This window comes from Diceros bicornis, chromosome 12 (assembly GCF_020826845.1).
Source record: "Diceros bicornis minor isolate mBicDic1 chromosome 12, mDicBic1.mat.cur, whole genome shotgun sequence".
Taxonomy (NCBI): Eukaryota; Metazoa; Chordata; class Mammalia; order Perissodactyla; family Rhinocerotidae; genus Diceros; species Diceros bicornis.
The window spans coordinates 61,187,581-61,204,017 of record NC_080751.1 but is presented as its reverse complement, the minus strand read 5'-3'; the positions used below and the strand labels follow the sequence as shown (position 1 = coordinate 61,204,017).

Below are 16,437 nucleotides of genomic sequence, written 5' to 3'. Positions count from 1 at the left end.
GCGTTGGGCGGGGGTGGGGTGGGAGAGGAGGGGGGGCCGCGGCTTGCTGCGCACACTTCCCCCATTATTAAACATTATGTTCAAAAGGCGCCGGGGGACTTCCCGGAGCCGCGTCGCCCGCGTCGCCCGCCCGCCTGGCCCACGGAGTCCATGGACCTGAGCGCGGCCGCCGCGCTGTGCCTCTGGCTGCTGAGCGCCTGCCGCCCTCGCGACGGGCTCGAAGCGGCCGCCGTGCTGCGAGCGGCGGGGGCAGGGACGGCCGGGAGTCCCGGGGGCGGCGGCGGTGTCGGCGGGCGGACTCTCGCCACGACTGCGGGCGCCTCCGCTGCCCCGGCCGCCGCGGCTCCCGGGGCCCGGGCTGCGCGACGCGCTGCCGGCTCCGGCTTCAGGAACGGCTCGGTGGTGCCGCACCAGTTCATGATGTCGCTTTACCGGAGCCTGTCCGGGAGGGCTCCGGCCGGGGCAGCCTCCGCCTCCACCTCGGGCTCTGGCCGCCACGGCCGCGCGGACACAATCACCGGCTTCGCAGACCAGGCGACCCAAGGTACTCACGTCTCTACTGCGCCCGTCCATCCTGTCCGGTCCTAGGCTGAGGCCGCAGCCGAAGCCATGCCCCTGATCGATTCCATTCGGGGCGCGGCCCCCGCACGTCCCAGCCTCAGGTGGTAGAAAGAAACTTCGCCGAGGCCCACGCACCCGAACCCGCTGCGCCTGGACTGTGGCGAGAGCCGCGGCAGCTCGCGGGGCGCGGCCCCAGAGGGCTGACCCGGTCTTTCTGCCGAGTTGCCCAGGCCCTGCCGGCTGGCGGGTCCTCTCGAGGAGGCAGGCTGAATTGGAGATTAGAGAAGCAAGGAGGTGTCCGGCCGAGAGGGACCGCGCAGTGGTAGTGGCGGCGGCTGCTCGCTTGCGGCAATCTCTGCAGCTCCCAGGCCCGTGGGGGCCGCACAAATTGAGGGAAAGACAGGGGAATGCAGGACAGAGGCAGGCATCAGACTAAAGTAAATGACCCGGAGAGGCTGGTGGCATAACCAGGTAGGAGGATGGCCCTTCTCAGCAGGCTGCGTCTGGGTGGACGTGTGTAGCTGTGGGTGCCCTGCCTTGGGCTGGGCCCCTGGGAGAGCCAGAGGTCGAAGACTCGGGTTGTGTAGGGAGGAAAGGAGGGCCAGCGGCCGCGCAGGAATGCAGGCGTCTCTCTGACCAAGCGCCCCACCTTACTCCACCCTGGGCCCTCCAAAGGTAGGACGTGGGTGAGGCCGTGGTGGTTGCTGTGTGTCATCTGGATTTTATTAATCTCTATTGAAGTCATTAGAGCAGACAGATAGGGAAAATTTAACTAATTTCAGGCGGAAATGCAAGTAATTTCGGCCTTAATTCTATCCAGCCAGAGACCCAGTGTGGAAGGGAGGAGGAAAAGAAAGGCGAATATTGTTGGAAAGTAAGCGCTGCCCCCGTCGGGCCCTGCGTGGGAGCCGCTGAGGGCCTTACACCAGAGATAGCCTGGGAGAGCAGGTAGAGGCGGCAGCCACCCCCTCCAGCACACACACGACGCCTACACACAAACGTCTTTATTTCGGGTGCAGGGACATCCTGGGCCCAAATGGCCCTATAGTCCAGTGGGAACTTTCAAGCATTCTCTGAGGGCCTGGCGTGCCCCCTGGACTGCATGCTGGGGTACTCACAGGAAGCCGGAGTCCTGGCGTACAGGGCCAGGGAAGGCCCCAGGCCTAATGCTGCTTTGCGGGCTCCCAAGCTATGGGAGAGGTGCTTTGTGCAGGGCGCTCAGCTGGCAGAAGCACCGGTGCTCTTTCTTAGGTCGTGTGAGGCCTGGCATAGCCTCAGCCTGAGCTAAATACTGTCCTGGGGAGCTCTGCTAGGCTGGGAGGCTAGTAAGGCCGCCTCTCCTTCCTCCCTCTTGGGGCTTGGGGGATACAGGGACAGCATGCAGAGGCAGGGAAAGGCCACAGAGGAAACTCAGAGAAAGTGCTCCATCAAGCAAGTCCTGGGGAGGAAGCAATGGGGGGAGGCGCACTAGCCCAGAGCCTCTCCTGTCACCTTCCACCCCTCCACCCCGAGCCACAACGTGGAGCAGAGCTGCCTGAGGTCTCCAGAGGCCACCGGCAGCGCCCACACTTCAGACCTCAGGAATCGAGGGCCTGGCGTCCGCGGTTGGTGAGCAAATCTCCAGTGGTCGGGGGAGTCTGCAGTCTCTCCGAGTTTGGGGCAAAACGAAACCATATGACCCTCTTCAAAAGGAGCTCCTTATCTGCTGCTTGGTGGAATTTCAGCTCTTTTTTTTCCTGAGCACATAAAGAAAAAAGTCCCCACGACCAGAAGTAAAATCTCAAAGCCGGAGATAAGTCATAAAGGAGGGAAAGGATAAGCCAGAGAAGGGACCGGCGGGTCCTGGAGGCGAGACCTCACTCGGGCCGCTGCCCTCACTGAAGCAAGGCAGTCCCGGGCTGCCCCAAACACTTCCCAGAAGGTTCCTGGCGCTCCTTTGCCGCCTTTCCCCCTCCATCGGAGGTCGCGGAGACGCTGGGAGTAGCTGAGCCTGGAGTTCCCGATCGCGACCAGCAGCGCTCACGGCCATGAGACCTTGGGGAGCCAGAGCCCTCTCTGGGCCTCAGTTCCCCTTCGGCAAAGCGAGGAGGCTGGATGCACCAGAGGGGCTCTGCAGCCCTGCTGACGCGTTCCTCTTCTGGACGAAGCGCAGGGCCCCAGGCTGCATGGGAGTCCGTGGCCGGCTGGAATGTCCAGGCTGGACTGGGGAATAGAGGTAGCAGAAGGAGCCGAGTTTCGGGGGGACATGAATTTTCCATTTTCGCACAGCCGGGGCTCCGCGGCTCTCCCGGGGGCTCAGCAGGGCAATAATGAGCAGTCCCCGTACAGCTGGGCCGTACGGGGGCCCCGCGGCCGGGAGTGCCGGCTCTGCTCTCACTCCGCTTTCTCTCTCCTTGTCTCTGCCCATCCCCCGCAGACGAATCGGCGGCCCAGACCGGCCAGAGCTTCCTATTCGACGTGTCCAGCCTTTCCGACGCCGACGAGGTGGTGGGCGCGGAGCTGCGCGTGCTGCGCCGCGAGTCTCCGGAGCTGGGCTCCGGCGGCGCAACTCTGCCGCCGCTGCTGCTGCTGTCCACGTGCCCCGGGGCGGCCCGCGCGCCGCGCCTGCTGCACTCGCGAGCCGCCGAGCCCCTGGACGGCGCGCGCTGGGAGGTGTTCGACGTGGCGGACGCAGTGCGGCGCCACCGCCGGGAGCCGCGCGCCACCCGCGCTTTCTGCCTCTTGCTGCGCGGAATGGCCGAGCCGGCGAGGGGCCCGCTGGCACTCCAGCTGCTGGGCTTCGGCTCGCGGGGTGGAGGCGGCGCCGCGGCGGAAGAGCGCGCGCTGCTCGTCGTCTCCTCCCGCACGCAGAGGAAGGAGAGCCTGTTCCGGGATATCCGAGCTCAGGCCCGCGAGCTCGGGCCCCCGCTGGCCGCGGAGCCACCGCCCGACCCGGGACCCGGCACCCGCTCGCCGAAAGCGGTCATCGGCGGTCGCAGGCGGCGGCGGACAGCGCTGGCTGGGACGCGGGCGGCGCAGGGCAGCGGCGGGGGCGCGGGCCGGGGCCACGGGCGCAGGGGTCGGAGCCGCTGCAGCCGGAAGCCGCTGCACGTGGACTTCAAGGAGCTGGGCTGGGACGACTGGATCATCGCGCCGCTGGACTACGAGGCGTACCACTGCGAGGGCGTTTGCGACTTCCCGCTGCGCTCGCACCTTGAGCCCACCAACCACGCCATCATTCAGACGCTGCTCAACTCCATGGCGCCCGACGCGGCGCCCGCCTCCTGCTGCGTGCCCGCGCGCCTCAGCCCCATCAGCATCCTCTACATCGACGCCGCCAACAACGTGGTGTACAAGCAGTACGAGGACATGGTGGTGGAGGCGTGCGGCTGCAGGTAGCAGGCGGGCCAGGCCGGGCCAGGGAACCGGCAGCCGAGGACCCCTTGCTGAAGAGCAGCAGTGGGCCAGGCCTGTCGTCGCCAAGCGTGGATGTGCGTCGGGCTGTGGCCCCGCGCACGCACGGAAGAGGGAGAGCACACGTTCGCACTCACACCCACACGTTCACTCATGCACACATTTTCCGTGGAAGCGTCCGAAAGACCTGGGAAGAGATGACCTGCCGCTACTGAATGTCACAGCCATGTATAGTCTGCCAACAGATCACCACTGCGCCCTCTGCCCCCTTTTGGGGAGATGATGGTGTTTGTGTTAATGTTAGAATAACAGGCACTAAATCAGGTAGAAACAGGTTAGGGAATTGGGGGCTCCAGAATGGGTGAACTAAAGAGGTACTTGCTTTTTTCTTTCTGGCCGAGTGTGGGGCCTGGCCGGCTGGGTGGCTGAGTTCCCTGTGTTGCACCTGGGTCCGACTGAAGGGCTGCTGTGCCCTTTCTGAGGGTTCACGTCACACCGAGGTCACTTACTCTGGGAAGGAGTTGCTCCTACAGGCCTTCCCTCTTTTCTTTAACTTTTAAAATCTAACGTGCTCCCTCCGTTTTGAGAAGGAACATTTGTCTGAAAGAATGCTTTGTGGAGCTTCCCAGATCTCTGCAAAGATCAGCATCACCCTTTTTTTTTATCAGTTCCGATTGGGAATGATCTAGAAATTGGAGAAAATATTTTTCTTTTGGGGGGAAGCGAAATGGAGAGGCTTTAAACTGTGAGTCTGAGCTGATGGGAAATTGGGGGCTGGGTAGCATCTGCCAGGTTCTGAAGCTCATAAGCTGGGCAGCCCCAGGTGGTGGCAGTGCCTTGGGGGCATGCAGGAGGAAGCTAGTGCAATGGCTGGGAATGGGGAGAGGGGGGCAGCTATGGCTTTTTCCAGAGATCTGCCAGGAAGTTTTCCTAAGGAGCTGGCGAAGCCCTCTTTCTCAGGGCTTGAAAGAGGCAGGGAGGTGTCCCGGGGCCGGCTCTTGCAGAGGACTCAGGCTTCTCTGCCAGGTAGGCACAGCCCCTCCAAATGGCATACTGAGTGAGCCCACGTGTGCTTGTGCTTAGCTATCAAGTTTGTGTCAGCTGTTACATGCTTTCACTGTGTTGTTGCTGTAGTTTTGGCAGTGTGATAATGGGAAGTGAAGCCACACAAAAGTGCTTTTGTGAGCAGAGCAGCAGGAAGATCTGCCCCTCCCCTCTTGCTCTGTGAAGGGGCATTTGCAGCTTGGCTGCTGTGACCCCTTCAGAAGGGCTGGGCCTTGGTGTGCAGGAGCCGAGGTGGAAGCCTGACCCCGAGTCCCGGTATGTTGTCCCAGAGAGTCTTGTTGATGGTAGGATTGCCTGTCCATGTAAAAGGGAGGTCGAACATGCCAGCCTTCGTTGTTTTATTTGGTTCATTTCTGCCTGGGAGCCCTTTGTGGCCTTGTGTAAATGGTTGGGAGGAGGAAGTTGGATTCCACCTGTCTGGGGCTCTGAGGGCTTCTTTGAAAGACCCTGCAGTCCCTGTGGGTGCTCCTGGTTAAGGCTGTGCCAGGCTTTCTCCTTCAGATCCCCTAGAGGCAGGCATCCCCCTCTTCTTGTCTTGGATGCTAAGGTCCAGGACGACTTATACAAATTTTAATTCTCAGTGATTACACTCTTGAGAGAGAAATATGATTTAGATCAGGGCCCCACCTGAGTCCTTTTTATGCTATAAAATTCTCCCACAGGAAAAGAAAACACATTTATAATTTGAATTTATATGCTGTGGTGATGTGAGTAGCTGTAAATACCAGAAAATGCAACAGTCTCTTCAGGTTAAAACAAAAAAAGTCCAGAACTGGCTGCTCTGGTGCACGTCCATCCAGTGTCAGTCACTGGACAAGGATGGTCCTGTTCCATTCGTGGATCTTGCCAGAGAAGCCTCACTCGGCTTTTCTGAACTATGATTCTAATATTAGAATTAGAATTAATTCTAATTAATGCATGGTGATTGCTCTGATACCTGTCACCATGAAGAATTTAAAAAATGGCACTAAAGTATTAAAAGTTGTAGTATTAGAAGTTTTAGAAAAGGAGTTAATGAAAAACTATAGCTAAATATTATTTTGTGAAAGTTCTAGGGTATTTAATATCTTTGGACAAAAGCAAATATTTTGATACTTTTTCAGTGACTAAGAAAAACAGGTTTTTGGAAAGAAATGTCTTGAGTTACCCTGAGCTTTTCATGGCAGGAAAAAAATGTCCATTTTCTGTTTTCTCCTGATGACCTCCTCCTTCTACCAAGGTGTGTTGGAACTGACGTAGGAAGTAGGATGCAGCTGGGGGGTATTGTTCTCAGCCAGTGACGTTTCCTTCCATGGCCCGATGCCCTCAGTGTGTTCTTTGTTTACCAAATAAAAGGACTGCCTCCTGGATTTCCTCTGGAGCTGCGTGTACCACCAGGGACCACCAGTGCCCTGCTCCTACTCTGCCCAGCCGTCTGGCATCTCAGAGTTAAAAGTAGGTGAATGGAGAGGATGTGTTTCACTTGTAAAAATGACAGCAAAAGGGCCACCACCAGTGGAGGCAGACAGGTTTTTGCTGCTATCACGTGGTTCGACTAGCTTTACCAAGATGTAGAGCAAAGGATTCTGCCAGCACGGTTGGTAGTGTCCTGCACTGCCTGCCTGTCTTCTAGGCAGTGGGGAGCAGGGCCGAATCACACAGCTGGAATCTCCAGTCCCCACCGATGGTAGAGCTGGCTGCTGACAAGCAGGGTAAAGTGTGTCAGGACTGTGAGTGAAGGCAGCTCTCCCCCGAGACCCCCACCTGGGGTCACCAAAGCATTCCTCCTGAAGTAAATCGAATTTTCCATTTTGTTGGGGGAGAATCGTGCACTACTAGTTGAGATCATTTCAATCACTCTCTCTGCTGGAGGGGAGGGTTTGGCATCCCTGCTTGGGGAGCACAGGGCAGGTCAGCTAGGGCCCAGGGGGCTGGTGCTGGGTCTGCCAAACACCAAGACTGACGGGTCACTGCTGCTGGAAGGCAGACTTCCGTATTAAGGGAGACCCCTATGCTGGCAGGTGGCCACGTCCACTGATGCCCAAATGCCTGCCTGGTTGAATTCTGGCTTTCCAAGCAGCGGGGCTGGTCCTCTGGAGGGGGTGGCAGGCTTCGTCATCTTAGCTTGGGCACACAGGCTTGAGTTGCCATTCGTTACGCACGTGATCCCCTTAGACCCACTGTCCTGGCACTTTATTGCTAAAGCGTCAGGGGAAAGAGAGGAGGTGTGGATGGTGTGATCGTTGAGTCAAACCCATGAACCCCACAGCAGTGACTTCTCCCCTGCGGCTGTGGAGGTGTCAGCGGGAGCAGGGACCTTGCTATCAGTGCTCAGGAGAGTAGTGACCACCCTGTGGATGTAATCGGAGTGTAACTCAAATCCTACAAGTCAGATAGTGTGTGCAATTTCATTCAAACTCATGGCAGAAAATAACCAGGGACTGTAGGCTGATTTTCTTTTTAAAGCAGGGAGAAAAATTGAATTCTTTCCAAGAGCAGCTTGTGCACAGAAAAAGTCAGACTCTTCCCTTGCTTGAATCTGGTCTCCAGAAAACCCAGGGAGAGGAATAGAACGCACTACAGCTGTCTCTGGGCCACAGACGTCATCGCGGGCCTTGCTGATTCTCCTGAGAGCATGTCTTGAGGGATACAGAGCCTTCCCCAGGCCTGGAAAGCAGGGCCCTCTCAGTGGGCTGCGGGCCAGGGGGCCTCAAGTGGGATACCAGGTGGGCTGGGAGGACCGAGGCTCTGGAAAGCAGCCGTCTGTCAGAGGGAGCGAAGGACCTGCGTTGTCCCCTCAGAGGGTGTCTGGACTGGGAAGGAAAGAGAGGAAGCAGACGAGTGAATCCCGCAGTTAGAAACATTGGGAGGGAGTGGGAGGTAACTAGAACCCTCTGAAGTGTGCCTGAGCAGCGCCAGAGTCTGAGTCCTCTCTGGGCTTCTGCGTGCCAGGAGGGAACTGCCCCCCAGCATGGCCTGCTGCCTACCCGCAGGGAGGCTGCTTGGGCGCCAGGCTGAGCAGGGTGTCTTCTGAGCTGCATATGCAAATAATGGGCATCCCCTCCCTGCCTGGAGCTGCAATATCTGCCCCGGGAAAAGGGGGAGCTCTCCAGGCCCATGGTTCAGGGATTCTACTTTGTCCAAAAAGCCCACTCACATAGTGCAAAGGCAGAGCAAATGTGACTGCTCCTGGAAAGGTTCCCTCTGATCCCAGTGCCAGAGCCACCTCTCACAAGTGTTGTTGCTCTTGCTTGTGTGTGTGCCTGTGAGTCCATTATACTCTTGGCCTCTGCTGGTGCTTCGGGGATGTTGCTTCAATTTCCACCTGGGGCAAGGCAGGTGCGGGGGAGGCCAGGATCTCGGGGTTAGTGCTCAGCTCACCAAAGCCACGACCTTTCCTGTGTCCCAGCTGAGGGGCACTGCCAGCCCAGCCCAAGTTCCCCCTGTGCTCACACAGGGGTCGGTAGGGCCACACTCAGGCTGGGATTATTCTGTGACAAGTCCTGGGAAGGCTCTCGCCTGCTGCTGGTGCCTCTGTGGGAGCAGCAGAGGAAAGAAAAGGCTGTGCCTTGTTGGCAGCCCAGACAGGGACTGGGACTGTCCCAGAGTCCCTGGACAAGGCAAGCAAGCCTGTCTAAGGGTGGCCTGCTCCACCAGGTCCTCAGCAGTCCCACCGCCCCCTCAGCCACCTCATCGCCACGCCCGCATCTGGTCCAGCTTGCCGGGGGAGTGACCCAGGGGCAGGGATCAAAAGAGCTTCTCTTTCTCTCCTTTTTTTTTTTTACTGAGGAAGATTCGCCCTGAGCTAAGATGTGTTGCCAGTCTTCCTCTACTTTGTATGTCAGTCGCCGCCACAGCATGGTTGACAAGTGGTGTAGGTTCGTGCCTGGGATCCGAACCTGCAAACCCAGGCCGCCGAAGCAGAGCATGTCGAACTTTAACCACTCAGCCACAGGGCCGGCCCCATTTCTCTTTTTTCAATGGCCTGGAAAATGGTGGCAGAGTTTAACATTAAGAAACACTAAAAGGGAGGAGTCAAAAGATGTTATTGCTAATTTTTCAGACAGCTCGGCCTTTTGCACCTGGAGCCTTCTGGCCATTTAGGCTGGAGCAGCCTTCCTCCCTTTGTGCCTTTCTGGACTTTAATCTTGCCCAGAGCTTAGAACTGTACAAACAGTTAAATGCCAGTGAGGATCTAGGTGAGAGAAGCCTGTTCTTTTCAGGAGGGCCACACTTCCAGTGTGTGGAGAGTCCCCTACGTGGACGTAGCTGCAGGGAGAGGTTGCAAGTTGGTTTAGGAAATTGGTGGGGGTACTGAGGGCTTGACATTTGCTGCGTGGGCTCTGGTCATTCGTTCAGGGATGCTCTCTGCTTATGATGTTCACGCACCCAGCCTCACCAGAGCCTGGCTTCCTCCCACCCACCCTGCAGTCACCGGTGTGGATGCTGTGCTTAAAGCGGGCCTGGGACTTGGCCACAGGCCTTCTGGCTGGGCAGAGTTAGGTTGGTGCTTCACGGTGACAGCAGTTACAGCTGAGCATCCCAGGAAGGGTGGAGTTGAAGAGTGTGAGGTCATTGAAAAATTGCTCTGCATTTCAAGTCATGCTTATAGTTGTTGAAAAGTACAAATACAGCCTCCGAGCAGCACAACCAGCGGGCGGTGGTCCTCTTCCCTCGCCTGTGCAGACCTCCCAGGAGCAGTCTTGTGGGCCCCTTCTAGCATCTGTGTGAGTGTGTGCATCTGTGCTGGCAAAAGAAAGGACTGGTTTCTCTCACACACATCCCCCTACAATGGCAAGAGGGCTGCAGTGTTCGTGGAAACATCCCGAGAGAGGTGTTTCTGTGGTCCGGTGAGTCTGCTGGCAGGCAGCTCAGTGTGCTGCTGTGTGAAGCACGGTTTCCACTCTTTTTTGCCTGATGAACAACTTCTGCTAGTGTAGAAACTCTTCATTCCAGAGAGGGTCAGCTGAGAGAAGGTAGTACAAAAACTTTTTATCCTTTTTCTCAGTCAGTAACAGGATGCTGAAATAAGTTGTCTAGAAAAACAAGGAAAAGCTTCTGACGGTCAAGTCCCAGCCATCTTTAGGCCAGCTGCTTTGCTTCTGCACGTCAATTTCACTACCTTTTGAGCTGTTGGCACACAGGCGCATGGTGCGGTTGTGGCTGGAGACCTGGCCAGGCAGGAGGTGGTAAGTGGCTGCCGTCGTCTTTGCCGAATCATCTCTGCTGCTCCATCTGAACAGCATTGGCAACAACCATATCCAGTTACTGCATCTAGAGGCAGGGGTGAGATGCCTGTGCTGAGACTGGGTGAGATGCCTGTGCTGAGACTAGACTCTGCTCAGATGCTTGGCTGCCAGAATCTAGAACCTTGGCAGAGCCTTCTGGGGCTGCACTGTGCTTGTGGCTGACAAAAAGCAGACTCCCTGTAAGGCTTATTCATAGGAGTCCTGTGGAATTAGAAGTAAACACAAACCCATCCCTCAAGGCTGACTTTCCCTTGAGGATGCTCCCTGGGCTGGAGGCTGGGCAAGGGCAGCATCTGGGCCAGTGAGCTGCACAGTCTGTACCTGTTTTACGTCCTTGCAGACCTTCCCCATGAGCTGGCTTCTCTGTGACCTCTCACACGTGGGCAGCCCTAGCCTGGATTTTTCGGTGGGGTGAGTCTGGAAAGCAGTGACAAGGTGTGTTGAAGGCCTTTTCTTGTCTGCACGTTTATCTCTGAGTGACTGAAGGCTGCCAAGGGCAGAAAAAGATCCATGTGTCCGAGTTTCCCACGTGGCTTGTGGCAGCAGCAACCTGGCTTGAGGTGAGCATGCTGATTGGAAGGCTTGAGACAAGCAGGGCTTATTTCTTTGCAATTTCTATTTCCAGGTCAGAGCCTGTCAGAGTCAGAGCAAAGTCAGCCATTCAGCATTTTGTTTAGAAAATAATGATACAGTTCAGGGAGAAAGAAAGCTCGGGATAAAACGTGTTTTCTGGCTGGGCAATAGTGAAGTGTTCCAAGCCAGGAACAGAGACTCTGGAAAGAGAAATTTCTCTGGCATTCTCCACCTCCGATAAATCACAGATTGAACATGAGCATCCTAAGCGTAATGTCTTCTTTTTTGTATTTCACTTTATATTGTAGTGCAAACAGCTTTTATGTTTTCTGTGACAAAGAATCGTAACTGAGTCACTTTAGGCCTTTTAGCTGGAAGTATTTCAACCCAAATGAAAAGTTAAGGCATTTTTTTTTATAAGGATTGACATGCTGACTGCACCCTGCCCTTCAGCACATGACAATAGGGGATTCTGATAAGTTTGGAAAGAGTTTTTTTTTTTTAAATATATAAAGAGGCAACTCATCTCACTGTGAAGGTGTCTGCAGAACTCCTGCACCAGCTTACAGCGTGGCGCATTTAAGCGGCCCTGGGTCGGCAGCAGCATCTGACATGACGGGTGCCCCGCCCCTTACCAAGACCTTTACTCTGACTCCCATACTGTGATTTTAAGGAAATGGGCAAAACTCGAAGTGACACTAATGCCATCACAGCTCAATGACACGACATTCCCTCAGCAGCTAAGACAAAATTAGTTATTTTGGGGTGTTAGAAGCCCTTTCATTTTGCAATGATACTGTTTCTCAGCTTGGCTCGGGAGTAAGATGGGAAAGGGGTGAGGTTTTTAAACTCATTTAACACGAGAGCTGAAATCTCCTGTTAGCAGTCTTCTAGCTCTGTTTGGCCAGAGCAGAACTCTGAGGCTTAGGGGCTGGAGGTCAGGCCGTCTCCCTGCTGCCCAGCCTGGCCATTTGGGCAGCACGAGCCAACGTTGTGCATGCTGCCCATGCCCAGGCCAGCTAGCAGGGGGCTCTTCGAGGGCAGGTACAAATCCACTGTGTATATGTATTCTTGAATTTAAATAGATTGTACATATTGAAATGTAAATAAACTGTAAAACAGCAATCTCTATTTTTCTTGACAATTATATAGCAGTACATATTTGTTAAACATGCTTGTATACTCTTCATTAACCATTTTAATATTTTGTACAGATAAGTTGATTAAATATTTTATTGATAAAAGTGCCCCGACTGGTCTTGAGGGAACTAATCTTTGACTTGTTATTCAGCCTTTCCGCGTTAGTCTACTCCTGCTCCTCAACACCGAGAACACTAGTCAGCCATTTAGGCATCAGGAATAACCACATGAAAACAGGGGAGCTGTGTGAGAGTTCTGGGTCCATTAGCCTCTGCTGACCATTCCCCCTTGAAACACGTCGGGCTGTAATGTGGAGTTGTCCACGAGGATGGGGGCCTCAGGCATGGTGTGGCTGCTCCCTGGGTCTTTGTGACTGGTGTGACACTGCACAGGACACTGTGTGCAGCCCCACAATGCATGAAGCCACTGCATAGGAAGGTAGAAGATTCGTTTGGGTTCAGGGGAGAAGCAGCCAACATGCAGTGGGAAACATTTTCTCTTTGGAAAATGAGCCTGTCCTTTGTGATGAGTGAGTGTTGTCATTCCAGACACAGTTTGAGTGGAAAGGTTTTCTGCTTTCCCACACTTCAGGCTGCTATAGGATCTATCTCACTTCTGAGCATGAGCACTCACACTCTGGAGCCTCTGAAATCCAGAGGCGTGAAGCCCAACTGTAGCAGCTTCCTCTGCAAGGCCAACTGTATTTTAGGGAAACCAACAGAGTTCTGCAGCAGATTTGACAGGCACTTTTGCTCAGTCCTCTTCTAGACAAGGACAAAGACCCGTGCTTAGTGACATGGCCTTGGCTCCTTCAGCATCTCTCCCAGACCGGGCAGGAGAGGACCAACCACACAGCGTTCTGCCCTCCTGGCTCCTGCACTTGACTTTTCCTACAACAGATGAAGGAGAAAGCTATTTCATCTGTTCCTTAAATATTTCTGGGAGAGGATTAGTGACAGAGTAGCAGCTGTGGGAATATGAAGGGGACTTGCCCTCACTAATGACTTGTTACCAGGATTAGCTCCTCTGTGGGATGGATCGGGCCAGCATGACCCACCTTTCCACAGAGCGATGGCAGCACACGTCCACTGTAATCCAATGATCCTGCAGTGTGTTAATGCCAGTCCCTGCGGTCTTGTGTGTCTCTCTGGTGAAAGGCAGATCAAGAAAGTCTGCTCCCTTTTTGCTTCTTAATTTCATTACTACTAAATAAAGGAGTCTTTTTCTTTGGAAGAAAAATTATGTTCACCTTTCAACTAACTCATTTCGTAAGTACAATAAACGTAGAAGCTTTATGACCCTGCCATGGAAAAGTGTCAAGTCTTGTCATGCTTTGTTTATAACAATCCTTAGTCAGTTCCTCATTTCCTCATTTTTCAGTCTCCACTTGATCAACCCCGGCATACTGTGGTTAGAGAATTACACATTCAGTAGAGAAGGGGCAGTTCTCTACTGGGAGAAAGGAAAGTCAGGGGTGGCATTTAAGATTTTATCCTATTTCCCAAACACTGATGAGAGCAAGTCTCCAAGGCCATGCAATGACTGACGCTACAACAAGGTGGAGATGGACTTCTCCGCTGCCCCTGGTATGCCCGAAGCCTGCTCATTTCCAAGCAGGCCAAGGCAAAGATGCTGCCAGCTGCTGCCCCACCGAGGACGGTGCTGCCTGACCTGGTTATGGATGTGCTGTGTTCCTGTGCCCCTGGGAATTCTACACTCTTCTGCTCAGAAGGAACAGTGATCTGGGGAGAAACTCGTTTGTTGCAACGTGTCACCAGTGTGTAGCCACTGACCGTGAAGCTGTGGGCGTCTGCCGAGTCCTAATGACATGCAGGTGCTCAGCCCCTCAGCAGTGGCCAGTAGGAGGAAGCCCAGATGTTCTGCGGAGCCTGAGCAGGGTGGATTTGCAGAGGCGGGATTCTAGTCCCTCTGTGAGGGACGGAGGCCCTGCAGGTGCTCCCGCACCCCCTGGCTGTAATGGACGCCCAGTCACAGGGTCACATTCCCATCCCAGGGAAGAGAAATTTTCCCATAGACTTACCCAGCAAGGAAGTCTGTCCCAAAGTAGGGAGGTCAGCATAGGCCCCTTTGCCAGAATGTCTGAGGAATGCAATACAAAATGAAAACGCTCTGCTGTCCCTGAGCACGGACTTGTGTATTGTTGCTGCAATTCCCACTTGGGGTGCTGCATGGGGTTAGCGCTCAACAAATAATAACCACATATGTGGTAGTTGCTAATACCCAGCCTCCAGAGGTTTTCAAGAATGGAAGTGACAGTTGCAGCCGGAGGGGACAAGAAGAATGGGCCACGAGGTGGAGTGGCCTTGCTTTCTCACAGTCCCCCAGTGCCAGAAAGCCAACAGTCAATGTCCTCGAATCCATCTGACCCAGTTGTGCACAGCTCGGCTGGGGAAATGCTAACGGGAAAGAAGAGCAAGTCCATTCACATTCCATGCACACCCGCAGTTTCGAGGGATGAGGAATCTCTGAGACGCGATTTCCTGACGGTTTGACCCACTGAGAGAATCGTGTTTCTTGAGAGCTTGCCTATTAGGTATGGTAGAAACTTTTATTTAGATAACAACATGTATTGACTATTCCATGTGGCAGGTCCTATTCTATAAGCCCTGAGAATACAGAGATGACTAAGACACAAGTCCCATCTCCTAGCACTCTCCTTTTAAGGGCAGGAGGGAGTTTGATGGCATGGGCAGGGAGAAGCAGACTGGTAAAAATGTAATTCCTGCAGTAATGGTAAGTACTTTATAGAGACATGGCCAGGGGACCATGAGAGCTCAGAGGGAGGGAGGTGGGGAGAGAGGGACTGCTCTGGGAGGCAGGAGCAGTTGGTATTTTGGGCCAAGTCTCTAGGGGGTCAGATAGAGGCACAGACACTCTCAAAGCTGGAGCAGTTGATTCCAAAGCTTTCAGAGCTCAGTGCAAGTTCAGAGGAGCCAACGGAAGAGTCAGAGTGTGTGACTGCAGCCTCAGCTCTGACTCCCACATGCAGGCTTTCCTCCTTGCAATCCACTGCCTGCCGCACCCCACTCACCCCCTGAAAACCGGTCTGTTTTATCTTTCATTCTTTTAAAACCACTCAGTTGCTACCAACTATCTACTCTTTACTTCACCTGCCAACCTGACCCTCATTTGCCCCTCCCTTACCAACACTCTAGTCTTGCTAGGCTGCCCACCGTTGCCTCCAGGAGGCAGCATGATGCCATGGAAAGAAGCAGATGAAGTGATGGCTCTGCAATGGAGGCCTGCATTTGAATCTCAGTTGTCCCTCAGTAGCTCTGAGATCTTGAGCAAGTCACTAACCCTTTGCCCCTCAGTAGTAATCTGTACAATGAGTATAATCATAACCTCATGATGGTGAGGCCTTAATGAGTCACCGTGCAAGTGCAGGGTGAGCAGCAGGCTCTTTCTCTGGACCCGCTCTCCTTTCTTCCAAACCCACCCAAGTTCTACCTGTCCTTGTGGCACCAGGAGAAGCCGCCTCCTCTCCCTCTAGGAGTTTTCTCTTTATAGAACTACGGCAACCCAGAGCCACCTCTGGCCCTCACCAGTCTTCCCTGCAGATGTCTTCGATCTGGTGGAAGAGGACAGATCCCTGTCCCACAGTGGCTCCCCACCTGGACCAATGTGATCACTCACCTACATCTCTATGGGGTACAGGCAGGAATCTCAGTCTCCTTGAAAAGGGAAAGCTTTTCTGTCCTTCGTACTCCTGCAGGAGAGCTTTGGCCTTAAGGCCTCAGAGATATATTTGTTCACAGAGCACAGTTAGTCCCAGCCACAGACCTATCCTTAAACCCCATCCTCCAGGGGAAGAAGGAGCAGCCCAAGTATATCCTCTTCTCTCCTGCAAGAGAAGGCCAGGAACAAAGATGATGTCTCAGGTTATGTAAGAAATGCTTTGCTTCCTGCATCTTTTCTAAATGACTGTATGCTCCTCGAGGTGATGTTTGAGCATCCCGGGGTGTGTGTGTAGGAGGTCTGCATGGCCTGAGGCCAGAAAGCTGAGCCAGGTGAACAAGTGTCCCTCCTCCTCCCATCCCCGAAATGAACCAGAAATGCTAAGACTGCAAGAATCAAGTCCCAGGCTGGGTGAAACAATGCAGAAACCGAGATGTCATGGGGTCCTCCATTGCACCAAAGAGAAGAGATAATAAAAGAATACAACTCTGCTATCCTTTTCCTTTAGTACCATTTTACAGAGCATCTACCATTAACTGCTTAGAAGAAGAAATGCACTTTATGGAAAAGAAGCAACGAGAGACAGATGCAGGAGAGAGCACAGTGGTTTTTTTTAATAATTATTTTTATAAATTTCACGATGATCTCAAACTTACAAAAAAGTTGCAATAACGTAGAAAGAACACTCTTTTCCCCTAAACCATTTGAGAGTAGACTGACATGGTGCCCCATCGCCCCTAGACACGTCAGTGTGTCTTCAGCACAAATAAGGACAGTC

The 16,437-nt window shown here is 54.1% G+C and overlaps 1 protein-coding gene across 1 annotated transcript; it reads left to right on the top strand.

Annotated features, from left to right (window-relative positions):
* Window positions 1–150: 150 nt before the first annotated feature.
* Window positions 151–10,297, top strand: GDF7 (growth differentiation factor 7). The gene is made up of 2 exons (XM_058551725.1): window positions 151–544; window positions 2,978–10,297. Exons 1-2 carry the CDS (start codon window positions 151–153, stop codon window positions 3,937–3,939), a joined length of 1,356 nt encoding a protein of 451 aa, XP_058407708.1. The 3' UTR covers window positions 3,940–10,297.
* Window positions 10,298–16,437: the final 6,140 nt, after the last annotated feature.

Bases quoted from the DNA above. Each gene is read 5' to 3' on its own strand.
- GDF7 (XM_058551725.1), top strand. From the start codon at position 151: ATGGACCTGAGCGCGGCCGCCGCGCTGTGCCTCTGGCTGCTGAGCGCC. The intron at 545-2,977 runs GTACTCACGTCT...CATCCCCCGCAG, and splicing joins CGCAGACCAGGCGACCCAAG to ACGAATCGGCGGCCCAGACC.